Source organism: Thalassophryne amazonica, chromosome 21 (assembly GCF_902500255.1).
Source record: "Thalassophryne amazonica chromosome 21, fThaAma1.1, whole genome shotgun sequence".
Taxonomy (NCBI): domain Eukaryota; kingdom Metazoa; phylum Chordata; class Actinopteri; order Batrachoidiformes; family Batrachoididae; genus Thalassophryne; species Thalassophryne amazonica.
Genome location: NC_047123.1, coordinates 14,034,171 through 14,049,489, shown reverse-complemented (window position 1 = coordinate 14,049,489; position 15,319 = coordinate 14,034,171). Strand labels below are relative to the sequence as shown.

General features: G+C 40.4%; 1 protein-coding gene and 1 long non-coding RNA gene across 6 annotated transcripts in view; one reads left to right on the top strand and one right to left on the bottom strand.

Moving 5' to 3' along the window:
* Positions 1–15,319, top strand: part of lama2 (laminin, alpha 2) — a 780,279-nt gene that overhangs the window by 251,264 nt on the left and 513,696 nt on the right. For all 5 annotated transcript variants that reach the window (XR_004558560.1, XM_034162644.1, XM_034162643.1 and 2 more), the window contains exons 11-14: positions 2,988–3,045; positions 5,404–5,506; positions 5,720–5,860; positions 12,411–12,575. Coding sequence is in view for 4 of the 5 variants with exons in the window: in XM_034162644.1 (XP_034018535.1) it covers positions 2,988–3,045; positions 5,404–5,506; positions 5,720–5,860; positions 12,411–12,575 (467 nt within the window). In the remaining variant the exon portion in view is untranslated. The remainder of the gene's footprint in view (positions 1–2,987; positions 3,046–5,403; positions 5,507–5,719; positions 5,861–12,410; positions 12,576–15,319) is intronic.
* Positions 1–15,319, bottom strand: part of LOC117503416 — a 559,959-nt gene that overhangs the window by 188,383 nt on the left and 356,257 nt on the right. The window lies entirely within an intron of this gene.

The following is a 15,319-nucleotide window of genomic DNA, read 5'->3' as shown; positions in this document are numbered from 1 at the left end:
GGTTTTTGCTCCTCTTTGACAATGAACTACCATATTCGCACTACCCCCTTTTTGTGACGAAAGTTGGTTAAAGGCCTACCCGAAATTCAATTATTATTTTTTAACTAAAGTTTATTAAATGCCCAACTAAAATAAATTAATTCCGTGACCCCCAGCATATTGTAAAAACCAAAAAAACAATGAGTTTTCAAGATGTTTTTCTCCTCTTCCATGTCAGACTTTGTCCAGTGCTCTTATTGTGAAAGACTCTTGTGCAAGAAACAGGAAATGTTGTGTGGAAATATGTCTGTCTTTGCCACCCCTACAGGTGAAGGAGCTACTCTGTGTTTTTTGACTGAAAAAAGTCCTTTTTCCATCCACCCAAATGAGTTTCTTGTCAGCTGATGTCTGCAAAGTTCGTCATTAAGCTTTGTGCATGTTTAGAACTTTGAGATTAGATTAGATTAGATAGAACTTTTTTACTCCCTTGGGAAGACTCTCTTGAGGTAATTGTTCTAGCAGCATCATATGGAAGCACACAGGGTAAGAAGCACACAGAGTATCAAAAGTGAAAGTTAAAAAAACAACAGTTTGCAAATATAAATATAAATACACAAATATAAAATACAAATATATACAAATATAAGGGGAGTTCAGATGGATCTTGTCTGCTGCCTGGACATTTGCTGTTTTGAGAGAGAATCACGTTTGATGGACAGAGATGTCTGGACACAAATGCAGGACATAACAAGGCAGCTCTGTTTTTGGGATTGTTTACTGATTGAATCAGCAGGGTTTGGTACACAAAAAGGCAGTCCAACATCAGAAAACAAATCATGAACATGAGGCTAAAGGCATGGTCAACAACCAGGCAGTAGGTCAAAAAACACTAGGAAGCAGGCAAGGCAAGGAAAACAAGGAATTTAACTATAAGCAAGGGCACAAGGAACACTCTGGCGGAGAACAAGTCCAACCAGTGAAGCTTCTGTACACCCTGGTGATGAGGTGTTTTCCGAATTGAGGCGATGTGAATGTGTGGTAGCCGCAGCAACATGTAGTCGTGCCACTGCCAGCTTGGGGGGAACGGGGACCTACAGCAGTTAAAACTGCACAGCCGATGGAGGGGGAAAGGAGTGGCGTGAGCGGGAGCTGGAATGGGGTGGTGGATGGGGACAGGAAGGGGTGTAGGGGGGAGGTGGAGCATGCTTTCAGTCTCTGTCCATGTGTGAGTCAGTTTCTGTCCGTGTGTACTGGAGTTTCGAGAAGATAATGAGGCAGCCAAATGTTCACCAATTCTTCTGGAGTAAAACAATGGGGTGTTTTGTCCTTCAGAGGCTGATAAGCCTGCCATGTTTATGGTTGAGCAGTGAAAAACACTTTTACAGCTTCACAACAACCAAATCCAATTATGAATATTCCCTGGTCTCCGACATCTTCCTTTGCAACGTGTGCATTGCTCCGAGATGTTAAACAGTTTTGTGTCTGAGTTCAAGGGTTATCGCAGTCTGAGAATGTATCGCCTTGCCCAACTCATTAATCATGACAGACAGGTGAGGGGTCGTGGTTCTGGTGGCAGCCGTCTTGCCAATTTTCCGGTGGGTCAGGGCAGCACATAAACCAATAAGTGCCAGCCCTCCTACAATGAAACCAAATATAAATAAATCCTCGACGTCCTCCACAGAGAATGGTGCAAAATGGCGCAGCAATTACATGCTGTCTATAAGTCACATTTATTTTTGAAACTACTGCTATTGCTTCATGCAACAAGAAGCACATTTATTTAACTGACACATTATATATTCATTAGTGAGCAGAAGCTAATGGGAAAAATAATGTATGAGGCAAAAAGTAATCAAGATTAAAATGCTTCTTATCACCACTGAACAGTCTGTTCAGATACAGACATACAGTAAAAATCACCAGTGTTAACTTAACACTGCCAGTGTATATATGATCCCACTCTGGGTCAGAGTGGGACCATATGTACACTTTCAGTGTTAACACTGGTGATTTTGCTGTGGAGCTGAATGTGTGCATGGTCACCCTAATAAATGTAACTAGATGTTTGTAATCTATACATTTTTAAAATGTGATAGTTGGCCTTACCTTAGGGCCCCTTCACACATAACACGAAAGAAGCAGAAACCGGAAGAAAATCCGCAAACTGGGTACCCATGAACCATTGTGCACGTGCACGAACACAGTGCGAGCAGCTGGAATGTGTTGCACCACATCGCGCCGCTGATGTGGAGAAAAATAAAATAAAAACCAGCTGTATAATTACAGAATATCACTGGGTTGATATAAATAATAAATAAAAAGGGACGCGATACAAAACCCTGTATTTATTTAACCAGGGTTTATATACACAGATTATAGCAGTAATTCACAGAAAAATAAATATATAAGCTTCAACAAGTAATATTTGTCATCCACTAGACTGATTCACTGTGCCCCAGGTGCATATGACACACATGAGTCATGTTATTGAATAGCTGATAGTCAGGAGAAGACATAACACATGCTCATCAGTTGGATAGGGTAGTCTTCTAACTAAAAACAATTTTTTGGCCACCTTTCCTCTGTTGTGAGAAATAAATACAAAGACACTGACATCCATAAATTTACTTTTGATAGGAAGTTTTTTTTCACTTGCCACTTAGTTTTACCCTTAATGTATCCAAAAACAAAACCAAAAAAAAAAAACAAATTTATAAGGGGGGTGTCTTTATGCATAAAAATATGGCATAACTGCTGCAAATATATATGTTGTTCAGCAGATGTAGCGACTGATTCAATGTGCCCCGTGATTCACCTGGCCCCGGTTTCCCCTCTATGTTGTATTTCCTATTTTTATGCACATATGGCTGTGGGTACTTTAGCATTGTGCTCTATATTTTACTTTTATGGTGTCTAGAAAGAGGAGCTATTTTAGCTGCAACCATTTCAGAGATGCCACTTCCATTTCAACCACACAGTTTTGTGTGTGTTTTGTGTTTGATTGACAGCTCAGCCAGCAGGGTCATGCCAGTGTAAGGAGGGTTTTGGGGGTCTGCGATGTGACAGGTGAGACACACAAACATAAAAAGAGAGTGATACATGTTTTGACAGGTGACCACATGTCCCTTCAGCTCTTGTTTTCCATTTTCCAAGTTTCTGTTGAGATCTTTGATGATATTTATCACATTTTGTACCTGATGCTAAATAATCCTTTCATGGCATACATGTGATCTACTCAATTGCTTTACTTCACCATCTTTATTGAGTAAAAGGAATTATTTTTCACTTTTTTGGAAAGTGACTATTATATCATAATGTTTCTAGTTTTGCTTTATATGACCCCTTTAAAATGGATTGTTTTCATTTTCAAATCTACTGTTTCTAGGTTAAAATCTGGGTGAAAAACTCCAGCAGTACAAAAAGTCCACTGGTTTAGTTTATAAATGAAGATGTGCGGTCACATGGAGGGGCAGTGCACGGTGTGCAGACCGAACGGTCTGCCCCTAAAAATCGGTCTGCCTTTTGCATCTGTGCATGTGTCATTTCGAAGTTCTGCCACATGTCTACTGCCTGGTTCACACGACAGGATTTTAAAATTATCTGTATGTTTCCTAAACCTTAGAGACCTCACACGTGGGGATAAAAAAAATCATAGATCTAACAGGTTTGGGCTTCAGTGTGTGGTGTTCAGCCACATGGTAAAAACAACACACCACACACGAACAGATTTCACACACAAACAAATTCCCAGGTCAGACAGGAAATCTTGAAAAATCTCTCGACATTAAAGGTAACTTCAGAGTAAACAGACGGAGACAGTTTGTGGATGATTTAAAACAGAGGGGAAAAATGATACAAAAAGAAAAGGCGTTCTTTAAAGCAGTGGAGACAGCGCAATCACCAGCTGTTTTGGTTTTATTTTCTGCTCTGTGCGTCCATCACCTTGCTTTCTGATTGGCTACACATCACATTCAGCAGGCTGCGTGCTCGTTTGTGGTCGGAGGACACCACACACGCTGCAATATCAGGGCAAGACAATCCAACATGTTGAATATCCCGATTTGCGATCGGAGTGCCCCTGACGTTCTTCTGAGCAGATCAGAGTGCTCTTAACACACCACACATGGCAAGAATATCTGATAAGATTATCTTTAGCGTCCTCATGATTGTTGGGGCATCCTTAAGATTGTCGGAAGGGGAAGATCAGGTCCGATATCTGCCTAATCATCTTGCCGTGTGAACCAGGCTTATGACAGAGTCTCTTCACCCAAAGCGATCAAATGGATTAATGGGATTATTAACCATCAGATGATAAACGCTTTGAAATGGCTGACGCGCACTAAACACAACAGCTAGCAACTGGTGTAGCCGCGGCGCTCTGATCGCTTCCGCCGGCTTTTATGATGAAATAATGCTGAATTTATGTGGAAATGACTGTTGTACAAAAGCTTCAGATATCTGTCGCTCAGACAGATGATGACTGGAGAGCAGTTTTAAGCAGAAACAAGGTTTTAATCCATGAACTGCGGCTAATGACGCATGCGGAAATTAAAAAAGCAGATCGATTTTTGGGGGGGGGGGGCGTGCCGTCGGCGCACCGGCTCCACTGAACCACACTAGCTTACTCCAGACTGTCCTCTCTGCCCTTCCTGCAAGTTAAAAAAAAATGAATCTAACTCATTCGATGCTTCAAGATTAATTAATCTAAATTAATTACATGTCTAATTTAGATATTAAATTTTGAAGAAAATGCATTTAATCATACCAAAAAATAGGGTTAAAATGACAATGTACAAATCAGTAAGCACAAAAATAGTTTATGTTCAGCAAGTAAACCTCAGAAAATTAACTCACTAGTCTGTTGCCGCATTGTCATTATTTTCTGTTGCTAAATTTGTTGTATTATTCTTTCCACTGCAACGGCTGAGTTTCCTCATGGGCATCATTTAGGTTTAATCTAATCAAATCTCATCTAAACGCTTACTTGAAACTTTTTAACAACCTTCTCACAGATCAGGCCAGAAGCAGAAGCATTGTCTTTAAAATTGCTTATGAAAACGGCCATTAATGGGCTTGCTTTTCTCTCTCTCTCTCTCTCTCTCTCTCTCTCTCTCTCTCTCTCTCTCTCTCTCTCTCTCTCTCTCTCTCTCTCTCTCTCTCTCTCTCTCTCTCTCTCTGTGTGTGTGTTAATTAGGGAGTTGTGTCTTTGAACAGAACATTTCTGCTGAGACACTTATTGTAAATCTTAAATACATAAATGTCACCTGTGGTGCAAGGTCAGCTGTTTGCTGCAAATCTGCGTCTGACTAGAATGCACTCAGTGGCAGTTATGACAGCGACCCTGTGTCCCCTGGTCAGGGGACAGCCTCTCTAATACTCATCACCTTCGTCTTTATTATTATCATTAAAGTCATTTGTCTGCAGGTGTGCTGTCAGTTATATGGGCTACCCGACCTGTCAGCGTTGTAACTGCAGTGTCGAAGGAAGCACCAACGCTGACCCGTGTGCAGCACTCTGTGTGTGCAAGGTATACACACACACACACACACACACACACACACTTAGTTTATATGCGCAGAAATAATGGCAAGTGCTCCGTGCTAAACTGTCCTGTCCTGTCATTATATTCACCACATTAACGCTGCAATTACATGACTTGTGCTCATAACGTCATTTTGTGCAGCCCATAAAGCTTCGCTGCATGTCTCTTTCTGTCCCTGTGCCAACCTCTGTCCTGCAGGAAAACGTGGAGGGAGAGAATTGTGACCGTTGTAAACTGGGATTCTACAATCTCCATGGTGACAACAGACATGGTTGTGAAAAGTGCTCTTGCATGGGCGTCGCCAGTGACTGCTCTGCCTCCACCTGGACCTATCAAAATGTAGGAAATTACACAACACCTCCACTGGATATGTTTTATGTTTTCATTATACATCTTTAAAGCAAGCTAATACAGGTTGCTAATGAAGACTTTAAAGTTTGACAAGCATTACGTACATTTGGCAGAAAAGTCCGCACATTTACAACATGAAGTCGGAAAAAGATGAAATTGTACAGCTTACCTTTGTATCTGAGGTGATGATTGTTGAAAGAAAAGCTTGTTTACGGTCAAATTAGTCCAGAATAAAGCATAATCTAGAGACGGAGAACTTTAAAACTGTCACGTATATCATTGCATGACACAGAGTTACAGAGCTGCAGAAGCTTTAAATCAGGCTTTAAATTAATTAAATAAATCATCATAAATTGTAAATTTATGTAAATTTGATAACTTAACTATTTTTATATTTATTTTGATAGCACCTGTACCTAGATGTGTTGCTGTATGTGGTTAAATGATTAAAAAGTTGAAAACAAAAGTTTCATTCAGTAGTTCAGCGCAGTTGGAACCAAAATGGCGCCATGTTCTGAGTTGATGCCACTCTCTCAATTAAGGCACTCTAGTCCCCATTATTATACATTTTTAATTAGCTCACAACTTGTTCAAAATAAACATGAAACAGACTATATATATCCTTACAAACCCATCTTTAACCAAGCTGGAGGCCAAAAAAATAAAATGAATAAATAATTTAGACATTGGACCTTTCAGAGCATGTGGGAAAAAGGAGATTGACAGTTGGTGTTGATCCAAAATCAGGAGAAAAGAAGGAAACTGAGGGGGAAGAAACATTGGACAACAAGACTGGAGAGAGAAAGGAGGAGGCCAAACACGAGGGAACAAGGAGGAGAAAGGTGAAAAGAGGAAAGCAATCTTTGAGTGACAGGCTGGGTGGGAGAGAAGTGAAGAGGAGACACTGACAGGCTGACAGCTCTGATTTAGACAGAGATTGTTTGTGCATGTTTGTGTGTGTGTGTGTGTGTGTGTGTGTGTGTGTGTGAGTGAGAGAGAGAGAGAGAGAGAGAGACACTTGTCATTGTAATTAACCTGACCTTGGGTTCCCCTTTTCAACACAGACGAAAAAATGTCTGTTCAACTCTGAGTAGTTGACATGTGACAGGTGTGCTTAGGCGTTAAACTATTTTTAGTTTTACACTTTAGTTGTCACATTTTCATGTGGAGAGACTATTATAGAGCCTAAAGTGTTTTGTGTGTGTGTGTGCGCGCATGGGTGCTAGTCTTCCGTTTTATACTGTTTTACATAAAAGTCAAAATTAATATTCCGTTATTTCTAGGTTTTATTTATATATACGAGGTCTGTTAGAAAAGTATCCGACCTTTTTATTTTTTCAAAAACCTGATGGATTTGAATCACATGTGCTTGCATGAGCCAACCTTGAACCTTCGTGGGCATGCGTGAATTTTTTCACGCCTATCGATTGCGTCGTTTGCTGGTAAGCAGCCTTTGTGTGAGGATGGGTGTAGTCTCTTATCGGATTTTCTTTGCAATGAAAATGGCGGAAAGACTGGAGCAGCGCGACTGCATCAGATTATGCCAGAAACTGGGCGACAGCCAGGTGGAAACCATTTGGAAGATTCAGACGGCTTTCGGTGACAATCCTATGGGCATCACACAGATTAAGGAGCGCTACAACCGGTTTAAAGACGTCCACACAACGGTGGAGAGCGAGCTACACTCCAGTCGGCCATCAACATGCTGAAATGACCAGATCATTTCCAAAATGAACGCTGTGGTGATGTGGAACCGTCGTGTGACTATCCGAGAAATTGCGAAAGAGGTGGACATCAGCACTTTTTCGGCACATTCAACTGTGACAGAAGATTTAGCCATGAAAAGAGTTGCAGCGAAATTCATGCCGATGGCTTCGGCACGAAACTGCTGACGGAGCAAAAGCAACTCCGTGTTGAAGTCTCACAGGACATGCTGGACTCAGAAAAATGATGCCACCTCTTCCACCATTCGGAAGATTCAGACGGCTTTTGGTGGCTTTGCAGTCGTGTGACTATCAGAGAAATTGTGGAAGAGGTGGGCATGTCACAGCATGTCCGTCTTGCTAATATTCCTGTGGGTCAGGGCACTGCATAAACTGATCAGCGCCAAACCTCCCACCATAAAAGCAAATAGGAATGAATCCTCAACATCTTCCACAGAGAGTGGAGCCAAGCATGTCACACTCTCTGTCTCTCTCAGGTGTTGAGAGTATAGCCCCATCAGGGCATGCAGGGTCCCCCGGCCCTGATTCCTTGTCGAAAAAATGGTGTCAAAAGCATTAGGAGACCAGCTGATCAATTCCATGGTTAATCCAAATCTTAATTTGAAGAATTCACGGTCTGGTGAAGCTGGGACTTTGAAGGTCGGAGCAGAGATAGAGAGAAAGGAGTAGAGGAGAGGGGAGGAATGCGACCGTCCTTGCTGTCCCAAGCTTCTCATTAATCATTAATCAACAATGATTTTTAGGATAGTGATCTTTATGTTAATGAGACCCAAACTAAGGACCTCAGTGGGGTTGACAGTTGGACTGTTTGGATTTAGGGGTGGTTCCAGAGCAACATGTATAATCAGAATCAGATTCAGAATCGCCTTTATTGTCATTGCACAGCAATCAGCACAACGAAATTTGCTTGTGCATCCTCAAAAACAATGCCCACCCTCACATATAACTTACCCTCACACACTTCAATAATATTAAAAGCATCAGGAGATAAGGTGCCTGGAAGTAGGTTTAGGTTTGAGATATTCCAAGCAGATTGTAGGTAGAAGACACAAAATATTTAACAATACTTTAGTGTTGTATTGTATTTGATACTGTTCCTTTCCAAAGTATAAATGGGGCCTAATATAGCTGTAAATGGTTAACTTTATCTGTGAAACTGCTGATTTTGAGGACATTAAATGATTACTGTGCAATTTTCTGATTGTTTATTTGAATGCCTGTCCTGGACTAGGCAGGGAAATCTATTGGCTCACCAGTCCCACCAAGATTTTTCTCACCAGCTACCACTGGTCCACGCGATATTTTAAGTTCTGAAATCCCACACGATTAACCAATCAGATTTGTGGAAAAAATGTAATTGGATTAGATTTAAGATTTAGGCTGTTAGAGACCATCCGATGATCCACCGGGATTATGTTGTGTACTTCCGTAACCATTTTCAAAGTATACAGCATTCGCAACAAACGGCTACAGAGATGTCTGAAAACAAAGTACTTGTGAGCACTCAGGTGTTATGTACAAGTGATGTAGCTACTAGAAGCTACCAGCGTGTGCTTCAATGAAATGTTGCTGCCAACATTAAGAACTGAGGCACGGATTAATTCCAAAGTTTCCAAAGATGTCGTGTTATGATGACTCATTTTTAAGTGAAAACTGTTCATTTTGATGCAGTCATGGTAAAAGCTGCAGCCCCACGATGGTTTATGTGCACCTTCAGCCATGAGTCATAAACACAGCCTGTCAATAACAATCTCTGCTGGAGGATCAGTTTTGTGCAAGATTATTTATGAGTGTTGTTATCAATAAATTCTCAAATAATTCATCTGCTGCCGGGGAAAAGCATGCATCTCATCAGCTGCACAGAGCGCGCGCACACACACACACACACACACACCAGCTCCAAATTCACACTCTCTCAAAGTAAAAAAAAAATAAAAATCTTGCCACAAAACACAAAACATCTTGAACATGCCAGACTCACCATTTTACAGATTTAATTCCAAATGTAAACTCCACACTATCAAAGACGTATGAGCATGAGATCGTCATTTAGTGATCGTCGTCTAGTTGTCTGATGATTCTGGCACATAAAATAACATCCATTAACTCCTGGAATTAATGTATTCTGACTTTTTCTAATGTAACAAATCCATCTCTGTGTCAGGCAGTCTGTTAAAAACAGAGCCATGCAGATGTCCCCACGTCCATGTCCACAGCTTCAGTAAACCATCCTCCACTCAGACAACATGTCACCACACTTTAGGTTCCAAAATCGACACTCTAAAAAAGTTAAGAGTTTCAGGGTGAAGTGTGTTGTCTCCTGTCTGTAAATCTGAGCCGTCACTTTCGAATGGCAGCTCAGAAGCTTCATTTTCGGATGGAGCAGGTTCGTTTCCCTCTGTCTGTCAGTTATCAGGATGTTTCTGCTCATTCTAAAATGTGCGTCACATACTGAAAATTGTGAGATGTTTTCCGGAAATGCACCTGTTAACGCTCTGAATGAAAGGAATAAAGTACATCAGTGATCACTAATTAGCACATGTGTGCAGAGAGACTTACAATCATGAGTACTTTCACGTTGTCTCGCTAACTGGGACGTTAAAAAAAATGTGCGACATGTCCTTTAACTCACTCATGGTGAGTGAAAAATGACACTTAACCAAACTGACTAAACCACTTGAACTACAATAACACAATAAATCAGTAACATTTGCAACACTTTTAAACTAACATGAACGACAACAACATTTAAAACCCCCAAACCCCGAACTCCCATCATGCATTACACCACAGTGTCCATTGTTTACTGGTTAGCAAAACTGGCTAATTTTTCCAAAAATATTTGTTCTATCAACTTCTTGTTTTTGCAGCATTCATACATAAGCATACCAAAGGGCAATTGTCAGATCTCCCCAGTTTTTACATGATCGAAGCCATAAATATGCACACAGAGGACACTTGGCTGTTAATAATATAGATAATCCAGCACTATTGACCTGCTGAAATTTGTCAGATTATTTTTGTGTTTAGGGCAGCACAGTGGCTTAGTGGTTAACACTGTTGCCTCACTGCAAGAAGGTCATAACAGTTGTTGTCTTCTACAAGCTGCTTGCCTGTTGTCCTGTAGTCCATCCCAGGTATACAGTTTTGTCCCTGGTGTCCTTAGACAGCTCTTTGGTCTTGGCTATGGTGGACAGATCGGAGTGTGATTGATTGAGTGTGTGAACAGGTGTCTTTTATACAGGTAACAAGTTCAAACAGGTGCAATTAATACAGGGAAAGAGTGCAGAATAAGAGGGCTTCTTAAAGACAGATTAACAGGTCTGTCAGAGCCAGAATTCTTGCTGGTTGGTAGGAGTTCAAAAACTTATTTGCAGCAGTAACATACAAATAAATTATGAAAAATCATACATTGTGATTTCCGGATTTTTTTTTTTTTTTTTTTTTTTTTTTTTTTTTAGATTATGTGTCTCACAGTGGACATGCACCTAAGATGAAAATTTCAGACCCCTTCATGATTTCTAAGTGGGAGAACTTGCAAAATCGCAAGGTGTTCAAATACTTATTTTCCTCACTATATATATATATATATATATATATATATATATATAGCTTTGTTAGCCTATTAAAAATCAACACCTCATTTGTGCAGACGAACAAGATCGATACATAGATCATATCTCATATTTAATTGTTATGTATAGTTTAGCGGAAGTGGCGCTCGTCTTTCTGTGCGACACTGTGCAGCTTGCTGTGGCGTATGGTTGGAGTGCTGTGTGTTGCCGATATTTTTTTCTTTTCTCTCTTTCCTTCTACGCCTAACAACCAATTGCCCCTGGTGGGATGAATAAAGTTGTCTATGTATGTCTAGTTTCAGTGTCCTCCAACAGTATTGGAACACTTGATATTTCACATATTTTAATTTGTTCATGCCATTTCAAATATAAAAAAATGCAAAAGCTAAAAATTTCTAAAATTATCTTCCTTAAACTCAAACTGAAAGCAAATCTCTATAACTTGATATAAATTAATTAAAAATATAAAAACCAAGATGATGACCTGTATAAGTAATGGAATGCTTTGTTATGATACCTGTAAAATAATCAGCTTTATTTCCAGTTTCTTCAGACAAGTCAGGGGATGGAAACATGAACATTTACAAGTCACTGAATATGTCTTGGACTTTATTTTCATCAATTATGAAGAAATACAAACATCTCTTTAACTTCTTCTGTTAATATGAAATAATCTTAAAAAAAACAACCATTTTTCTTGATGATCGAGGAACTCCGATAATATGCTGCCTATCTCATGGCTGCTAGCAGAAGTCCTGAGTCACTGTCGGTTAATGTAACTCAGTCTAATATAAAACATATTGGTCATATTTCTTTACATGTTGTTGTTACAACAATGTGCGAACAGTTACACAGTAGGGTACTAATGTTACAAGTATTTCTTGGCTACTTTGAGCACACAGTAGATTTGTGAATTCCCATACTGTCTGCCCTGTTCACTCTCATTCATTACTTACCTAATTTTTTCAACAGCATTTCAAAGCAGTTATCGATGGTGAGTAGAACACGCTGTGGTTTGATTGCTAACAATGTTTTAATTTGAGTGGGCCACTGCAGGTTGAATTCACTTAAGATTTTTATAAAGAAGGGTCACATTTACTCAGAAAATACAAGGATGTTGTGGAATCTTTGATTTATTTATGGTTGTTGTTCTCTTGTTTTATCTGTCCAAGTCCTGACTGTCCTATTAAATTGCTATTGATGATTTTCCCCCCTTCTTGTTTTGCTGTACACTTTTAGGAGACCACTTTGATAGGCTGGTACCTGACTGGAGATGCTGGACAGGTGATGTGGTCTGTTCACAGCCAGATGTCTTCATATCTCAGTGTCCGCCACGCAGATGTTTTGGCTGATCTTGGCTCAACCTACTATTGGACCGCACCTGGACTGTTCCTGGGAAACAAGGTTTGATGCAGACACATTGCCACAGTGACAAATTAGTACTGATTTATTTTATTCATGATAATTAGATTTTTGTTCCTCATAACACAGACCCAAACAACAGACAGAGCTCTGTCGTGCTGGCTGCTGCAAACCCATATTTGGGGTGTGTTGACTGATACGATATTTTCACCTTATTAATAGGTTACAGTTATACTGTAAAACCAGCCAATCAGAGCAGCGCTTGCTCCTGCCTTGAATGGCGCAAATGCACCATAAATTGATGTTTCATGGTGAGAGAATGGATCTATGTGCCTGAACTTATTAGGTGCAAAAGACAGAACATTGAAAGTTATAGCTCACTGACCAAGGTGCAGCTATTTCAGCCGCCCTTTGAGAGGGACCTCACATATAATGAACATCTAAGGTCCACAAGTCCATGTGGAGACCCATCACCTGCATCACTTTTTAAAAGTTAAGTATGTTCAATTATGTTCTTGTAAATTTAGACAAACATGCCCAGCCAAGTACAAGTATGTTTGGTATTTAAAAAAAAAACATGGACAGCAGGGATGAAAACATGACAGGTGGAATGCTTCCAGTGTGCTGCCCTTTGTGCTTTGTGTCTTATGTCTTACATATGCTATGTAAACTTCTGAAATATATCAGCCAAAAGAAAAAAATTATTTGAGGTGCTGATGCAAAATATGAACTTCTACGCTTTAACCCTCCAGGTTCCACAGATGCACTGGCGCTTCCAAATCATATCTTTGTTAATAAATTAGTGACAGACCTTTACAGAATTCATTCAACCGTGACCTGTACTTACAACTTCTCAGCTGTCATTTTGAACTTAGAGGTCACATGGTCCTGAGACATCTGTATGTCTCTCTCCCTATGAGTGGCTGCAGTGTCTGTCACTGTGGCATTCTCTGTGAAACACACCAATCCATCCATTTTCTATACCCACTTACTCCAATCAAGAGTAAGGGGGTATGGTGGAGCCTACGCCATCAGGCATAGGGCGTGAGGCGGGACGCCAGTCCATCACAGGGCCACATATAGACAGACATGCACATTTACACACGCCTACGGTCAATTTAAAGTTTCCAATTCATCTGCATTCTGCATGGCTTTGGATGTGGAAGGAAGCCGCAGCACAAGGAAGGAAACCCATGCAGACACAGGCAAACATGCAGAAACATACCAATAAACAAAAATCTAAAAGTATGTTTGCACCAACCTACAAATGGTTTCATTTTAGTTTTTACTCTTCCATACAAAGAAAATTGTTGGTTAAAAACACATATGTATATATATATATTTTTTACACAATTGGTGCAGCCATTTTAAAAAAAAAATATTTTCAACACAGCAATTAACATTCTTGTGCGATGGATGTCAGGAGCATTATTTTAACAGTAAAGACTTATTTGAAGAAACAAGACATCCAGTTGATTCTGTAAGTGATATTATTTTACTAATATGCTCTTTTGCGATATATCCTGCCATGCAGCTCACAGCAAGTGACACTGCATGGCACATATTTAATTATTTTAAATTATTATCATAATCAAATTTATTGCCAAGTAGCTTATCACATACAAGAAATTTGATCTGGTGTTATTGGTGCATAAATAACAATAATAGAAAAGAAAAGGAAAAAAATACTTCTGTCAGAAGTAAGAGTCAAATATGTTCACTGTTAAATAAATATAAAGTACATATACATCCATCCATCCATCCATTTTCTTCTGCTTTATCCAGAGTCGGGTCGAGGGGGCAGCAGCTCAAGCAAAGCCGCCCAGACCTCCCGATCCACACACACCTCCCCCAGCTCCTCCAGGGGAACCCCAAGTACTCTACTGTACTTTTGAAAGTAAAGTACATAAACATTTATCGAAAATCTTTTTTCATATATTACACTACTTTGTGGCCCAAAGATTCTGCTAAACCCATTTCCAACACCAAAATAGTCCATCCTCATGAATAAAGGCTTAAGCCCCCATCACACATAGCAAGAATGTGCAGGAACCAGCCCGAAACAGCAAATATTGCCATAATTGGACGCAGTCGGGCGAGAAAGTGGAGTGGTCAGAACGCATCCAGATTACCTCATCCACAGATGCACGATCGCATCCAAAGTGTATGTACACAACAGATGACACAGACTGCCGTCAGATGGCCATAAAAGGTGCTGAAGACTGCCCGATGTCCAAACGTCTGGATGGAGATATGGAGAGGTGGAGATATGCTGTGGAGAGAAAGGGAATGAAAGTCAGTTGGAGCAAGACTGAGTACATGTGTGTGAATAAAAGGGAGCCTGGTGAAATAGTGTGGTTGCAAGGAACACAGGTGGTTTAGGTAGATGAGTTTAAATACTTGGTGTCAGCTATCAGTAGTAATGGTGAGTCTGGTAGAAAGGTGAAGAAGAGAGTGCAGGCAGGGTGGAGTTGGTGGAGAAAGGAGGCAAGAGTGATATGTGACAGAAGGATATCAAGAGTGAAGGGCAAAGTCTACAAGACAGTAGTAAGACCAGCTATGTTGTACAGCTTCGAGGCAGTGGTGCTAACAAGAAGAAAGGAGGCAGAACTTGAGGTGGCAGAGCTGAAGATGCTGGGATTATGTGGAGGGGAGTGTCAAGGAGATAACATCAGAGAGGCGAGACTGAGATGGTTTGAGGTGCTGAAGAGGAACCCAAAGTAAAGTAAAGTAGAAGGATGCTGAGGATGGAGCCACCAGGCAGGAGAAGTGTGTGGCCAAAAAGG